General features: G+C 41.0%; 1 protein-coding gene across 8 annotated transcripts in view; it reads left to right on the top strand.

The window, feature by feature from the left end:
* The first annotated feature begins 7065 nt into the window (after nucleotides 1–7065).
* The window catches only part of SCML2 (Scm polycomb group protein like 2), a 72765-nt gene continuing 63955 nt past the window's right edge, over nucleotides 7066–15875 (top strand). For 3 of the 8 annotated variants that reach the window (XM_085585266.1, XM_085585261.1, XM_077781623.2), the window contains exon 1: nucleotides 7081–7159. Coding sequence is in view for 1 of the 8 variants with exons in the window: in XM_085585283.1 (XP_085441409.1) it covers nucleotides 7066–7143 (78 nt within the window). In the remaining 7 variants the exon portion in view is untranslated. The other 5 variants (XM_085585276.1, XM_085585254.1, XM_085585283.1 and 2 more) reach the window with 4 other exon arrangements.

Raw genomic sequence — 15875 nt, 5'->3', positions numbered from 1 at the left:
CATTGCACTGAAATGGAAATAAGTGCTGTTCACACAAAGAATGGCATTTGTCATATTATTCATGCCTGTGGTGGCCTCTCAGGGTGTACATGGTTGGTCACATCAAGCCAAACAATGCATGACTTGAAACGAAACTTTCAAGAGTGCTTTAATGGTGTTTTTATTAGTTAATTCTTCTTTTGGTTTTAGGGTACTAATTGAAAGAGATACAACCTGACTCAAACATTCTGATACTCTTGGCTTCAAAGAAAGCACCTTTTTGGTTTTATTCTAAGGCAGCACATTCATTTAGCAGTTAGCCCTTTGCCCACCCAAGGCACGCCCTATCACCACCATTTCTCCCACGGCATGCTCAGCACAGGGTGTAGCCCAAGCAGAATTTGCACACCCATCACTCAGAGACCTGATTCATTTGATTGTGGATTTGAGATCCTGTTGCCAACCTGGGCAGCTCATTTCTGTGGCTAGAGAAGGTCACAGCTGCCACCCTGCCCCAAAGGCCGTCCAAGTGGTGGCCGGCTGGGCTATATCCAGCTGATGGCCCACTCTCTTCTCTCACTTGCCAGCTGGGATCCACCTTGCTACCTTGCTTGCACCTGGCCTCCTGCCTGCCCCACCATCCCCAGAGCCAAGGGACACAGGAGGCTGCCAGCATGTGCTGGCAGGGAACTGTCAATAGTAACTGGAAAATCCCATGGCAGAAGTGCTCGGTTCAGTAGCATCACAGAAACCAAACTGGATTTGGAAGTTGTGGGACCATGGGGTCCAAAGGTTACATTTGAGAGAAAATCCTCCATGTATCTGTATGACTCTGCCAGGTTACCTAAAAATATTGAGAGGCAACAGTGCATTTGCTTAAATTTTTAATTTTCTCGAAGCTTTCTCACAGCCAGAAGAGCCGGAGTTTTTTTTCATGTGGGACTGAGTTGGGCATTGATGCCCCCAGACAGCTGGATCAGCCCCAGCAGCAGGGAGATGGCAGCTTTGCAGCAGCTGCTGAATTCAAGGGTAGGGATTATTAGCACTTCATCTTGTTTGCTCTCACTCTTAGTGATGAGGGTGCTCTATTTTAATTGAATTCCCTTTCCACTTTGAGAGAGCATCCAAAGGAGAAATGTCAGCACATTAAAGGAGACTTTGCTTTTGTTTGCCAAAATATGAACCTGGAGCCAGAATAATTCCTCTCTGGTAATTATAAAACCTCAAACATTTATGACTCTCCTGTTGGATAACACTCGTAGTACACCTTGGAGAAACTAATTCTTATCTAGACATGCAGAGAAACCATTGGCATTAAGAGAAAAGGTAAGTTATGCAACTTTCTATCCTGTTTTGTGGAGTGTGTCAACTGAATGACAATAATTAATCACTAATTTTTACTATTGAAAAATTAATTGAAATTTGAATCAAGTGCATTGCTAAAATATTTGTTGACATACCAGAATTTGTGGCAGGATGTTTATTAGAGCTTTTGCATTTGGACTTCTAATACAAATCAGTGACCTGGGTTATTATGACCCAGAAATAAGTTTTGTTCCCTGGTGCTGTTGCTTTATTTCAAATCTCATGTTTAAATTCATTTCATAAAATGTTTTCTCCTATTTTATTAATTTCTTTTAGCCTAGATGGAAAGATTCCTACTACATTTACACAAGTAATTTGGATTCACTGAAATTGTCTCCAGTAGAGGGATTATTTTTCTGCCTTTCCTGGATTAAAAAATAACAAACCTCAAAACAAGATTGATATTTTAACTCTCAAAATGAGATAGTTAGAGCTAGAAGTACTGAAAGCATTTGATTTGCTGATTTGCATAATTTGAATTCAAGCACAATTCAATTTATGTCAAAGCAAAGAAAGGGTCAAATGAGGTATTTAGAAATACTGAAAAAAATAATTTCCATATAAAAACCAGTTTTACTTAGTCAGTTTATGAACTTGTTCAGGATTCTTATACTTCAGCTATGGAAAAAACTACTGCTTAAAATTTTGTCTTTTTTGGTATTACAAATATATATTTTTGCTCACAAAATTTTGGGAGTAAACATTTTTTTCTTCTTGTTGTTTGTCATCGTGCAGGAAGCACTCACTTAAAATAATACAAAAAAACCAATCTGTTTTCCCTTGCTGGGGCATTTTTAATCACTATTCATCCAGTGGCAAAAGATTAGCCATAGCTTAAGTCTGTCTTACAGGAAATTGGTTTCTCACTGCTTTTCCTTTAAAAATCAATTTTTAACTAACACAGCCAAATATTTTAACAAGTTGTGTGTTGAATATTCTGTTCCCACTTATTTCTGTGAGCTTCTTGTACCTCATAGAAGTTATTTTCAGGTTTGCAGCTATGCAAATGAAAGTAAGATAACTCTTTTTCTTTCAGGGCTACCAGTTCCTACATGCATGTCTAAACACCTCATGTATATACTCTAATATTATAGCATTAAATGAAACTCCTTTAGAAGGCCTGAATGTTTTTACTTACTCTAGTCACAGTGAGTGTTCTTTACACTTGTCATCTGAAATTATTCCTGCTTTTAATCTACACAGTTTAAAAATTGTGACGGAGGTGATGGCATTTTCTATAAGCCAGCAGAAAAGGAAAAGAAACATTAAAGAAGATGTTATTAAAAGCATATGTCATTGTCACATTTCAGGTCCTGAAGGACATCTGAGACTGTTCTGGAAAAGGCAAATTTCATTCTTGAGAAAGAACAAAATGTTAATTTGCTGTAGGATAAAAATCTACAGTATCTGTTGAATTCACATAACTGAACACTAAGGCAGACCTCTTTAGGTCTAAATTGCAGCTTTCTTCAGCCAGTGAAACTGCACATCCTCTCAGATATCTGTGATATACTTAGTCACATAATCATATTGTGACAGCTTGAAAGGAGGAGGACTCAGAAAATAGAAAAGCAGTTTAAATTCTTATTGAAACAATTTATTTTTGGAAGACAGTGGTATGCATTTTGCAGAAACAATAAAATCCTTTCCCTGAGGAAGCTGATATTTTCCAATGGCCTTTAAGAAAGCTTACATTCATTGAATCATGTTGTTGGCAGGGACCATGGAAGGTGGCTGAGTCCACTCTCTGCCTGAGGGCCAGTCTACCTGGGCCAGCTCTGAACCATGGTGGAACCTCTTCTTGTGGAGTCTGAGGTTATAATTTTTATTTTCTAATCTTCTTGCTTTGTTTTAAACCTTGATCCATCCACTATTGAACTGGAGAGCGAATTGATCCTTTTATCTTTAAAGCACTTGCATATACCTGATACACATTCATATCAGTACTGCATAGATATGTATGCTTCTCCTACTTTCTCTCTTCAACCTAAATTCCATGTTGTGGGTTTCCTTAAAAATTTTCTTCTAAGTCCGATTTTATATAGATACCTAATCATTCAGATTGTTCTTTTCTGCTCTTTCCATGGGTTACATATTTACTGTCCCACAACTGACGCCAAACAGACCATGGCTACTAGGTTTTCCTAGGGCCATGTAAATAAGGCTGTTTCACAAAGAGTCCGTCCTTCTTTTCTATATTGTTTTATGTGGTTTAACTTTCTCATTGCATTGACATTATCCACTTTTTAAAAACCAGAACTTTTTTTTTTTTTTTTCTGCAGAACACCCAGTAGTTCCCCCTTTCCTGTTTGTATAGCTGATCGCATCTGCCACCACCCAGTAGCAGGCACTTATCCCTGTTGAATAGAACCCTCCTTTTTTCCAAACCAAACCACTAGTGTGCGAAAATCCTTCTAAACCCAACATCTGTCCTCCAGCATTCTAAAGACTCTCAGTTTGGTATAATCTTCAGTAATGTAAACATGTTTTCTGAACCATCACTGAGCTCATTAACATCCTTCTGACAACGAGCCGCTTGTATGAGCTCCCTAAATAACTTCTTATACATTGTTTTCCTTGTTTGCTGAAAGAATATAATATGAAACCATGTCAAAAACCTTACTAAAGTGACATCCAACATGAGCTTCAATGGTTCTCCTCCGCTGATGATTCCTCTTACTTTGGAGCAGGAGAGATTATATTTGACATCTTTTGTTCTTGACAAAGCTGTGTTGGCTGTTACTTGTTGTATTACAACTACTTACAGATAGCTTGTTTACTTGCTCCAGTATCTTTTCTGTGTACTGAGGTCAAACAGATTGGCATGTAATATCCTCTTTCCTTCTTTCTTTTTCAACAATACAGTTTCTCTCCTTCTGTCCTCTAGTATTTGTTCACTGTAAATTATCAATGATAACCATTAGTTTTCATTATCCAGCCCTTTAAATTCAGGTGATGGAAAAGCAGTAAATTATGTTTGAATAATTTTTCACTTGGTTCTTTGATTGTCAAATCTGAAATGTCTTTTTTCCCCAATTATCAATAATGCCTGATATATATATATATATATATATATATATATATATATATATATATATATATGTATGTATGTATGTATAAAAGTAGAAATTAGATACAAAAATATTAAAAAGCTTTACTTTCTCGGTGTTGTCTATTAAAAACTTACAAGATCTGCTTGACAGGGGCATAATCATTTGCTTGATTCTTTTCCATGTCTGGTAGCGTACTTAAAATTATTTCATGTTACCCAAAATATCCCTAACTAGTTGTGTCTCATTTTTTGCTGCCTTTTCTTACTTTATTCCTGCATGATGAGGCTATGCTTTTGTAGCTCCTCCAAGTAACCTGACTCAGCTTCTCTTTTCTGGAACGTTCATTCCTATCTGAGGCTCACGAGGAGCTTGTGACAACCAGGCTGATTTTTACTCTGCCTGTTGCATTTTCTACATGGATAGTTAATTTACTTATACACTTAGTATTGTTTCTTTGGAGAAGTGACAGTTTTTGTCTGCATTAACCTCCCAGAACACCATGTTGACCACTTGTAGGAGTTCATGGGAACCTACCTCTATAAAATGTATTTTTTGGTGTGTTTTGATGTTTTTGCTTTTTTCTAAAATCACAGAATCTCCCTGCAAAAAAATGTGAAGCCACACATTTATATATATACAGATATATGTATATATACATAGGGACATATGTATACATACATACTTATATATAGATGTAGATGCATGTATCTATCTCTCTCTTTGTGAAGAACACTGGGAACTTAAATAAATGCCTGTTTTTTCTGGTATTTCAGTTAAGTACCTACAAAAGAAAATGAAAGATGATGGGCAAGTCACCAGAAAACAAGCTCATCATTCCATTGGAAAATAGAAGCAGTAAGGATTTATTCTTCCTTTTCTAATAATCCTGTAAAGAATTTCTTTGTTTTACATCAGCTATAGCTTGTAGGTGAAGGACACATGTGAAGGCATTATAAATCCATTCCTGGATTAGAAGAGGATGTTAAAAGTTTTCTTCTATTCCACTCTTATTACTGGTGATGTATCTTGTAGACATTTGTTCTTATGACTATTGTTTATTCTGCTTCATCACATCAGGGATCTAAGAAGCAGGATTATTGCTGGCTGGACTTTCTGATTTCAGCCATCAGGGAAAATTACAAGCAGGTATAGGACGGCACCAGCTCATGTTGTTCTGCAACAACAGCTGCAGAAACGGAGATAGGGTGTACCAGTGACTCTCAGGGAACAGATTCCTCAGATGTTGTATCGAGCACTGGCTTGGGTTAAAGAATAGCTTTAAAATATGTTTTCATTTCCTCTGTGTCTCACAGGGACTTACTCTGTGACACTTGGCATGTTTTTGTATGCATCATTACAATGAACATAATCTCTCACTTTCCTGCAAAAGTTCAATATTACAGTAAGGGGGAAATATTTCAAATTAAAAGCAGCGTTCATCTGCATTGGTGATGAGCATAACACACTTCCGACTAAGTAAGGGTTTTTTGTAAGCATGTTTCAGTATTTCCTTCTCTTCCTCTTGTGTATTTTAATTACTTGGATTAGCGTATTTTTACTTGTTTCTTTCATGTTGTCTAAATATTAAATATTTATAATTATGTCAAGGACTCAATTTTCCTTGTTTCTAAAGATCCATTTACTGCTTATGAGAGTGTTTAAAGTAAATTGTTAGTAGTATCTTGCAGTATATGCAGTTATAAAGTGGGCTGTATGAATTTCACTGTCATACAGAAGAGTGTGAGGGGGGTTGGGTAGATATTTGGGGTTTCTTTTCTGAGTTTTTTTTTCATTAAAAGAACTCACAGAATACCACTCTCATGACTTTTGAATAATTTCGCATTTAAAATTTAACTTCCAAGTGATGTTAAACAGTGAAGATGAAAATTGGACACAAACTCCTTTGAATGCTGGTAGCATTTAAAGTATGATTTTTACCAGTTATGTTTATGCCTACTCGCCTCTTGGGGTCTGAATTAAAACGCCCGAAGCTTATAAAACCGGAATGCATCCTCCTAAGAGGCTAAGGAAGAGCTTTTCCTGGAATATTTATAAGCTTAGCTGTCTGCAAAATAACTGTGTGATATTTCCCAAGTGGATATGCAGCGATTATAACCTTTATCACCCGTTAGAAGCGGCTACACGTAACTGTGCGCAGACACCGCGACTCTCCACGTGCGCGCCGCCGGTGCCGGCACCACGGCGGTGCGGCTGCCGCGCGCGGCACCGGCTGCCTCGGGTTTCCCCTCAGCATCCCGTGCCATCGATCCCTCACGCCTTTTCCAGCCGTTCGCTGCTCACACCGAAGTCTCCTACAAAAGCACCTGCTCATCTCGCCCCCCGCACAGCGGTCCCGCTCCCTGGGTGCAGCAGCCACCGCCACCCCCGACCCCCCTCCCTCGCTGCTGCCGCAGCGCGGGGATCCTGACGATGCGGGGATGCCGGCGGGGCGCGGGAATAGCGGGGGGTTGGGGGGATGGCGGCCATGAGGGGATGCAGGCGGGGCGCGGGGATGCCGGGGAGTGCGGGGATGGCGGCCGTGAGGGGATGCCCGCGGCCGGGGATGCCCGCGGGTCGCGCGGCCCCGGGCGGAGCCGCCCCCGCCGCGGCGGGCGGAAGGGGGACGGCGCGGGGGGGAGGCCTCGCGCCCCCGGGGCCGCTGCCGGGCATGCGCGGTGCCCCCGGAACATGGCGGCGGCGTGAGGCGGGCGGCGGCACGAGCGGCTTGACAGGACGCCGCCGACCCGCGCCCCGCTCGCCCGGTGAGTGGCGGCGGCGTTTCCCGCTCTCCGCGGCGGCGGGCAGGGGGAGGGAGGGGCGGAGAGAGAAAGGGAGGCGAGACGGACATCGCGCCCCCTCCTAGGCTCGTACCGCAGCCTCCGCCCCCCGTGGCCGCCGGACGCCCCCGGTCCTGGGTTCCCCTCCTCGGCAACACCGGGTCCGGCGGGGCTGCCCCGCGCTCCAGCGCCGCTCCTCCTCCGCGCGCTGAACTAACAGCACGGCGGGTCCCGCCGACCCCGCCCGCGGGGAGCCGCGGGTGGCCGGGTACGAGCGCAGCTGCGAGGGTGAGAGGAGCGGGGCGGCTCTGTGTGCCGGCGCTAACAGCGTGCCTCTCTCTCCGGGGTGGCCGCGACTCCCGGGTAGCAGGAGCTCCGGTGGCACGGGAGGTCCCCGAGCCGCCAATGCCTCCGGGACGAGCGGCGGGGCCGGCGGCGTTTGACAGGAGCGCGAGCAGGACACGCCTCCCCTCGCCGGGGCGGCCCCGCTGCCTCCCCCGCGGCGGTGGCTGCCCGTCCTCCCGGCGGGGATCGTCCCTTCCCGCCGACCGCCAGGGCTGGCGAGGTGCTGGGGACGGGCGTGGACCAGGAGAGCCGGATGCGTGTTAAAAATCATTTAATTCCGAGCGCTCGCTTGTGTTGGGTAAGGGGGCTGGGTGTGCCGCTTGAGGACAGCGCGGTGCCAGACGTGGCCTGTTGTGGGGCACTTGTCGGGTTGCGATGCGCTGCGGCGCTGTTCCCGTTTTCTTTACAGTTAAACTGCGTATGTGGCATGTATTGATTGCCGACTTAAAGGGCGTATCTTGCACGGGGACTCATAATTTTGGATGGTCCAAAGAAAGTAGTTAAAGTAAGGAAAGTTCTGTTGCGGTGTTTTGTGTCATTGTCGTTAGCTGCTAGGCTAACCTATAAACACAATGCAATGTTGTAGGGTGTATCAATATTGAAGTTAAATTTTATGCTCAAATATTCTTTAGGAGTGAAGGTATGCTTTAAGTGTTAATAAAATTTAAAGTTGGAGTCTTTCCTTACAGTGATTTGCTCTTTCTCTCTGATGAGTTAGACTATAAGAGATAGCAAAATATAATTCTAAGATGTAAAAGGTTTAATGAAAATGGGAAATACTGATATTTTGTTGGGTTCTGGTAATGTAAACTTTGCTTGTGACTCATGTGTATTCTAACTAAAGTAGACAAGGTGATTAAAACTTAAAAATGTAGTCTCTGTAGATATGACAGTAGGTTTTCACAGCATGCTGTGTCTGACTTGTAAACAGATCTAGAAGTTTGACTGGTTATGAATTTTTTATAATACAGCATAACAGTCTCAAACCTTTGGATTTTAAGATCACTCCTGCTCCACCTTACTCTTTGGAAGTGACAGAGCAAAGCAGTTGGTGCGGCAGTCGTGCAGGGTCAGTAACAACTGCAGCACTGGTGCAGATGGGAGCAGTATTGCAGGGAGGCATTAGTTGTGTTACATTTGGGTTTTGGGCTGTCAGTTAACACTACAGAGTAAATAGGGGAGTGAATGCATTGTGCTGCAGCAGCTCTCCACAGGCCACCATCAAGTGCTGCTCCGGCCACAGCAGCCCACAGCCCACGTGAGCGGTTGCACTTAGAGTGTCCACAGAAATGCTTTGTACAGCCAGGCTGCGCTTTGGGGGGCAAGGGGAGCTGATTTTCTCCCGTAGGGTACCATGAAATGTAAGTACTATTTAAGGATGATATTACTTGATCTGATGTAAAGAAGAAGTGCACTGGAGACCCTTCAGTTAGTATTTTAGTTATGGGAAGTCACACAGTAATGCAAGTGGGAACTGCAGGAAACAGTGTATGGTGAAACTGAAGTTGAGACTGGGAAGTGTTTCTAGGGCTTTTAACTTTAACATGGTCTGGTCTTGAATGTGAAAATGGAGTTTATTAATTTTGTGTGAAACTCAATTGATGGAGTTGATGCTGTCTTTTTCTATTTGATGTAAATAGGTAGCAGTATTTGTGTGATATCTTTCAGGTTGCTTGGTATTTTATGTTTTTGTAGTAATGTTCAGATTAAGCAAAAACAAATGTTGGCTTTTCATGACATTCTGTAGGAAAAGGATAAACCACTTTCACAGCAATTAGAGGCCATGTAGATGTAAGAACATAACATAACCAGATTGTTCTTAACATTCAGGTATTAATATGTCTTGATGTAGGAATTTTAGGAAACAGGCAACAGCAGTGCTTTAAATATTTTTGTATTGATTTTGTGTGTTCCTACGTTGAATGTACAGATGCTTCCCCCGCCCCACTTTGCTGTAACTGCTGTTGCTGTGACCAGATAGTGTGCTCTTAAGGCAGAGGCATTGTTTTCTGGAGTAGCTGTTCGCGTTCAAAAGAGGCATTTTGCAAGTGTGAAATTTGTATTACCGAGAAGGTATTGATTCCATTACCTCTATAAAATTTGCGCAACAATGCAGCTCTACATGAGAGAATGTGAAGAAAGAAACTAAGCAAACATAACTGCTTGTGCCTGTTGTACATAGGTGTCTTTTTTTGTTTTCTTGCCATTTCAATGGGATTGTGAGCTGTGACCAAACCCTGCTTACTCCCTTTGCTGAGTGAACGGGGACAAATGAAGTCCTCAGCAATTATCTACTGCCACTAAATAGTGTCACTAACAGGAAATGACATTTGTCATTAACTGTTCAGGACACTGCAGCTGGCTTTCTTATTCGTGTGGACACATCTACCTCAAACAAGGGTGAGTGAAATACATAGTTATTATTTTCATGTTTTAAGGAAGGCTTTAGAAATATCATTTGACAGTCTATTGTGATATTTTTAAAGTGTAGACATAGAACAAATTACAGGTAGGGACCAGGACACTGCTTCAAGGAGTCTAGACAAGGGAGGTTGTTAACCAATTTTGTGAGCTCCACATCTGTAGGGCATTTAAAGTTCTGTTCATTCCCATTTGAAAGAAATAGCCTTAGGCACCCAGCCTTAGTGCTGATTGTTTTTTTCAGAGATTAAAATCTTAAGTGTAAAGGGCTATACTGTTTGTATTCTCGAAAGTGTAAGATATGCAACATAAATTGTTCAGAATGAGATTTTTCTAGCATGTGGGAAGAGCCAGAACAGCCCATATGAAATTGTCAAAGCATAATAGGGCAGTGGGTAAATAAGAAGCAATGGAAATGTTAAATTTAAAGTTCTAGAATATTTGTTAACATTGTCATACAATTTGATGAATAATTCCTTTTTGCTGTGATTGTGCTTTTGATATATGAGGGTGCTTTTCCTAGAAAATTTGTACATCTTCTTTGGAGATTTCTTATAAGATCCAATTGCCCTATAATAAAGTTTTATAAAGCTTTAATATTAGTTATATGTAGCTAAGTTTATTTTTGCATTGTAACGGTGACTGATAACGTGAGTGTGAGCAGCTTTCCTTACGATGTCTAAGTGGAGGGGCAATTAATTTGTTGAGGGAAAGACGCTGAAAGATGCTGTGCTTCTGTGCAAATACTGTTTTTGTATCTTCATGCCCCTGCTGGCTGGCTTGATGTGTATGGGCAGTGAGGGCTGAGGTGCGTGCCCAGCTCCTGCTGCAGTGCTGGCCATGGAGCAGCAATGCTGCCTTGCTCCTGGGAGCAGCAGGAGATGATTTGGCGAGTCACCTGCTCAGTCCAGATGTGTTTCTGAAAACTGATCACATTGCCGAAAATTAGTGTTCTGTATCTGTGGTCTCTTCAGGTAGGTTACCATCTTTTGGGGTGGGAAGGGTGGCTTCAGGTACCTGAGCCAACAGTGATCAGTCTCCCTTTTTATCTGCAGCAGATCTGTACACAAAGAGTAACTGGTGCATAAATGGTGCTGATGACCATGGGGGAGGTACTTTTATCTCGTCTTTCTGCTTGGTCAACAACAGTGTAGGTCTGGAGGAAAGTCAGGAGCTGCCTCATAACCATTCAGAAAGCAGCAGCTGTCTCTATTACCAAAGTTATGACATTTATTTATTTGGGCTTGCTGTGATAGTTTCTTTTATATACAATGGACATTTGGTGTAAGTGCACACAACTAAACCATTTGCTGTAGAGTGTATATAATGTGTTACATCCTTAGCACTGTGTGTCTGCAGGGATGTGCAGCGTATGAGCCCTTAGCAACTCTCTGCCCAAGATCCCTGTCAGAAAAAGTAGCAGCTTTAGTTTCTATGTCTTTTGGATAGGATCAAAAATTCATTATTTTCTTATCTTGGATCTAAATGAAGTGCAGATTTCTTTGTGATGTTAAGTGCCATGTCACTTTTGTTTCAGCAGTCTTGTTTCAAGACTGGTTCATAGTTCCAAACTTCAGCTAAGGCACCTGCTTTATGGGCAGTGGTTGATGGGTTTGGATCCAAGCTGGTGCAACACCGATGCTTGTTGTGGTTCCTAAGTGTGCTTTCTTCCTGCTTTTCTGAATTACCTGCAGAGCCTAATGTCAAAGTGTTTCTGAAATACTGCACCTTTAGCAGAAATTTAGTACTCTTTCATGTGATTTGGCAGGATGATAGCCTTTCTGCTTCACAGGTAGGAAGGATATTGTCTACATATCTTACGTCCAAACTAATCCTAAAGTACATTTTCTTTTTTGGCTTTGTAAGAATAATGCGGTATCCAGTTTAAGCATGAGCAGTGTTTTGGACTGATTACTGTTTTGGTTTTTTTTTAACCCATAAGTGGTTTATATTCTTAATATTTGTATGTTGTCATCTAAACCAAAGTAAAATATTGTATTAAAGGTGGATATGCTGTTTAGATAATTTTATTCTAGGCCTTCAACTTCAGAAATCAGGTCAAATTCTATTTAAGATACCAAGGGGATTCCGTCATTTTCCTTTCCATCAATTTTCATAAAAGGGATGAACTTCTTTGATGGAAATATAAGTCAGTTGTCTTCTCAAGGTAATATGAGACTCCTTTTAGTGTAGGGCAAAGATGAGGTTGAGCCTTTCATCCTCTACCATACATTAGTGCAGGGAGCAGCTGAAGTTTATAAAACCTGTAAGAGAGTAGCACCATTTTAATGAGGTGCATACCTAAAATGAAGCATGTACCATTATTTATGTACTGTGTGGAATATATCAGAGATTAATGCAGGCAGGTTCAGTGGAAGGAGTGCAGTTTGTGGGGCACTTTTAAAAGCCCACTTAAAAAGGGCAGTTTGTAAAACTGAGTCTTGTGCATGGAGGAATGTGAAAGGGTATCAGAGCTGCTAAATTTGGTGGAACTCTTTATTGTCACTAACGTCTGTCAGGGGCTCAGAAATTAAAAGGGCTGCTGCATGTTTGATGGTGCTTCCCCTACCAAATCTTCCCTCTGTTGTATGTGTATCCTGTACTGAAAGGTTGTAAAGAGGCAGAGAGTGTTTTTTTGGGAAGGTTAGATGATAGGAACTGGTTTTAATTCCAAAATAATCAGTGTTATGGTTAGATGGAAAACTCTGAATATAGTTTGTAATTGTTTTTTAGCTTGTTGTAGGAAAATACTACCTAGTCTGAATATTTCTGGTGCTCAGTGGTGTAAGCAGTAGGTGGAGGAAAGGGGGGCTTGCCTTCAGAAAGGGGATCTCCAGAAACGGCAGAAGGGGGGATACTCTGCCACTGTCCTGGGCCTGAGCCACATACAAGCAGTGACAGATGTGCTGTCATGCTGAGGATTGCCCTGTTATGGCTTGCTTCACCTCTGTGTTGTTTTTTGAAATACAATTCGGAAGTTGTCATAGAAAGTGGGAAGAGAGATACAGATTTGCTGCACATTTTCTTGATGCTTTAAGTCTTCAGTTATCTTCTGTTTTTGAAGAGTGAAGCAAATAGTACAACAGACTATTTGCAGCTGTCTAGTCCTTTGAGCATTTAGGAGTTGTTATGTCTTTTATGACCTGTTAGTGCTTTGTTAGCTGCAGAAATGTCTAGCAGCACTGAATGGTCCTTCGGAATGGCATTTGGTGTGATTCTTCGGGTTGTCCTGTCCAGGATCTTAATGATGCTTATGGGTCCATTCCAACTCATGATATTCTGTGATTCAATGATAATATTTGTCCAATAGATGGACAAATATTTTTGGTGGCATTTGCATGAAGATCACTTGTGTAAGGGGACTTTTTGAGTTGGGGAAATAGCACAGATATCAGCACCAGCAAGGTGAGTCCAGTGCTTGTGCCTGGAAACTGCAAGCAGCTCTCTGGGGTTTTTTTCCTGTAGAAACATTGTCTTGACAGAGGAGCTATCAGGAAATTGCTTAAGGGTTGTTTAGTTCTGGTTGGTTTGGTTTTGTTCCCTGACTGGGCACCAGTACGTGGGATCAGTGTAGTCATTCCATTATATAAGCCAGGCTGCACCATGGAGTGTTGCAGCAGCAGAAAAATCAGTTGAGGCAAATTGTGTCTTTGTTAATATATAGTGACGGGAGTCCCAGTCAGCATTATGTTGTTTGGATTCTCAAGTGGGAGAGAGAAACAGGTACTTTATGCACTGGAAGAGGATGGTAGCAGAAGTAGGTTGCTGCTGGTGTTGAGTAGAAGCGAAGGGAGACAAACACGTTGTTCTGAAACTTCATCTGGGCTGCTGACAGCAGTTGGATCCTGTGCAGAAATGTCCCAAGGCTGTTTTGCATGCCTTCAATGAAAAAAATAATTGTGCATGCTATTTGACTTCTGTATATTTCTTTATCAGACTAAAAGTAGGTATGTTTCTCTGGATACTCCATTGTGAAGAAAAAATCTGGACCTTGGGGATGAATTTGCTGTGTGGATAGAACTCTGTTGGATCATACCTGAACCAAGGTTTTACAGTCCTTTTCCAGTGTGAAGGCAATGTAGAAGGGAGGAAGCCAAAGTTGCCTAAAAGAGTGAAAAATTCTCTTTCTGCCATTGGGCCTCTGTTTGTCTTTTTTCCCCTCTTGTTCCCTTATGCATTACAAACTCTGAATGTTACTGGTGCTGTTGCTTCTTGTCTGCTAAAGACAAGTGCAGGAAAGCTATATAGGGTTCTTTAGCACTTGGTGTGTTTGCAACAGCAATTTCTTTCCTCCCTTGCCTGCTCTGTTTACACTGTGCTAAAAGTAAGCTCAGTGCCTTGCAGAACGAATAGTTTGAGACCTCTCTTCTGTGTCAAGGGAGGCTGAGCTGAAGACAGAGGAGGTGTATCTGAGTGTCGAGACAATTTCATGCAGGTATGTAGCTCTTAGTGCTAATTGTGCAGTTTTTTTGTTTTTTTTCCAATTTAAATAGTTTGCTTTATTAAAAAAAAAATCAAGTTAGGTATTTGGACAAAGCCAGGTTGAATAATGATGATGAATGTTTTCAGAAAGAGTGCTCCAGGCTTGAACGGGGAGTAGAAAACAGCACAGAGGTTTCAGTGTGCTGAATTCACCAAAACGTTTAAACAAATTGTCAAAATATTGTGCTACTGTAAATATGTACTAGTAAACTACTAAAACTGGCAGTTTTGTTTAAGATAGAAGCATAAGCTATATTTTAAAATTTATTTTAATAAATAAATTTTTTATTTTAATGTAACATTAAAATACCCTTTCATGTGGGAAGGTTGGCATTTTAAGAATATTTAAAGCTGTTAATGGCCAGCCGCTTTGCTAAACTGCTGACTTCACACATACCATTTCCTTTTCCAGGTTTTTACAACCCCACATCTTCTGACTTTTAAAGCAGGATGGGGAGGGAGGGAAGGAGGAGAATAGCTTTTTCATTTTTTGTTGGTAGCCGTAGAGCACGTCTAAACTGTAATTTTAAAAATTACTGTCAATTTAGTAAATGTTAAATCTGCACGACATTGTTTCTGTTGTGCATTAATACAAGTTATGCTGTTTGATTTGGAGAACTTCTCTGTTCTCATGTATAAGTATTATTTATTGTTTCAGGATTTTTTGGGACAAATCTTTGGTCTAAACCCTGTTAGTATTTCTTTTTAAAATATACAATACCTTACTCTACTGAATAACGCACTTAATAGGGTTTGAGAGTTTAGAGAGGGTTTTGCATTCTTGAAATGTATGACTTAATGTAATTACAGTTGCTCATATTCTAAAGCAGGTCGTAAACTTACCTGGAGAGAGCGCAGAACATTTACAGGCAATATTTTACTGCTGACAGCTTAAAAGTTTGTTTATGCTAATCACTTCATATATAGTGAGCAGTACACCACTGGTGACTTACCAAGCAGTTTTGCAAGTGCAGATAATTTCTGCTTGATGTTAAAGAAAATGACATTACAAAAATATATTCGTAAAGCACTAAGTACCCACTTGCTTTCTTTAACAACTTAAGAAATACTCAAGCTTAGTTGTTGTAATGATTTATATGGCTAGTTAATATTTGCTGGTTTGAAAACCTGTTAATTTGATTAAATTCTATCTGTCTAGCTTTGCTTTTAGTGACTAGAGGAGGTGTTCATATATATCAGTTTATTAAAAGTTGAGCTGTATGAAAATGTAGAAGTTTAATTTCCTTTCCTTGAAATAATTTAACTTTTTTGGTTTTTGTTTTTTTAATACAGAAAATGTAAATGAAAAGGGTTTCCAACTCAGATCAAATTTCTTGTCAGAACACCAACTGATTATGTATTTGTGTGCATAAATGAAAGAAGACCTGATTTTTAATGTTTCGGTTCAAAGTCATGTATGTGTAATGGTAAATAATACTGAGTTTATAAATAC

The sequence above is a fragment of the Lonchura striata genome, chromosome 1 (genome assembly GCF_050655825.1).
Source record: "Lonchura striata isolate lonStrDom1 chromosome 1, ASM5065582v1, whole genome shotgun sequence".
NCBI classification, from domain to species: domain Eukaryota; kingdom Metazoa; phylum Chordata; class Aves; order Passeriformes; family Estrildidae; genus Lonchura; species Lonchura striata.
The sequence above is the reverse complement of the archived record's forward strand: the minus strand, read 5'-3'. Positions and strand labels throughout refer to the sequence as shown.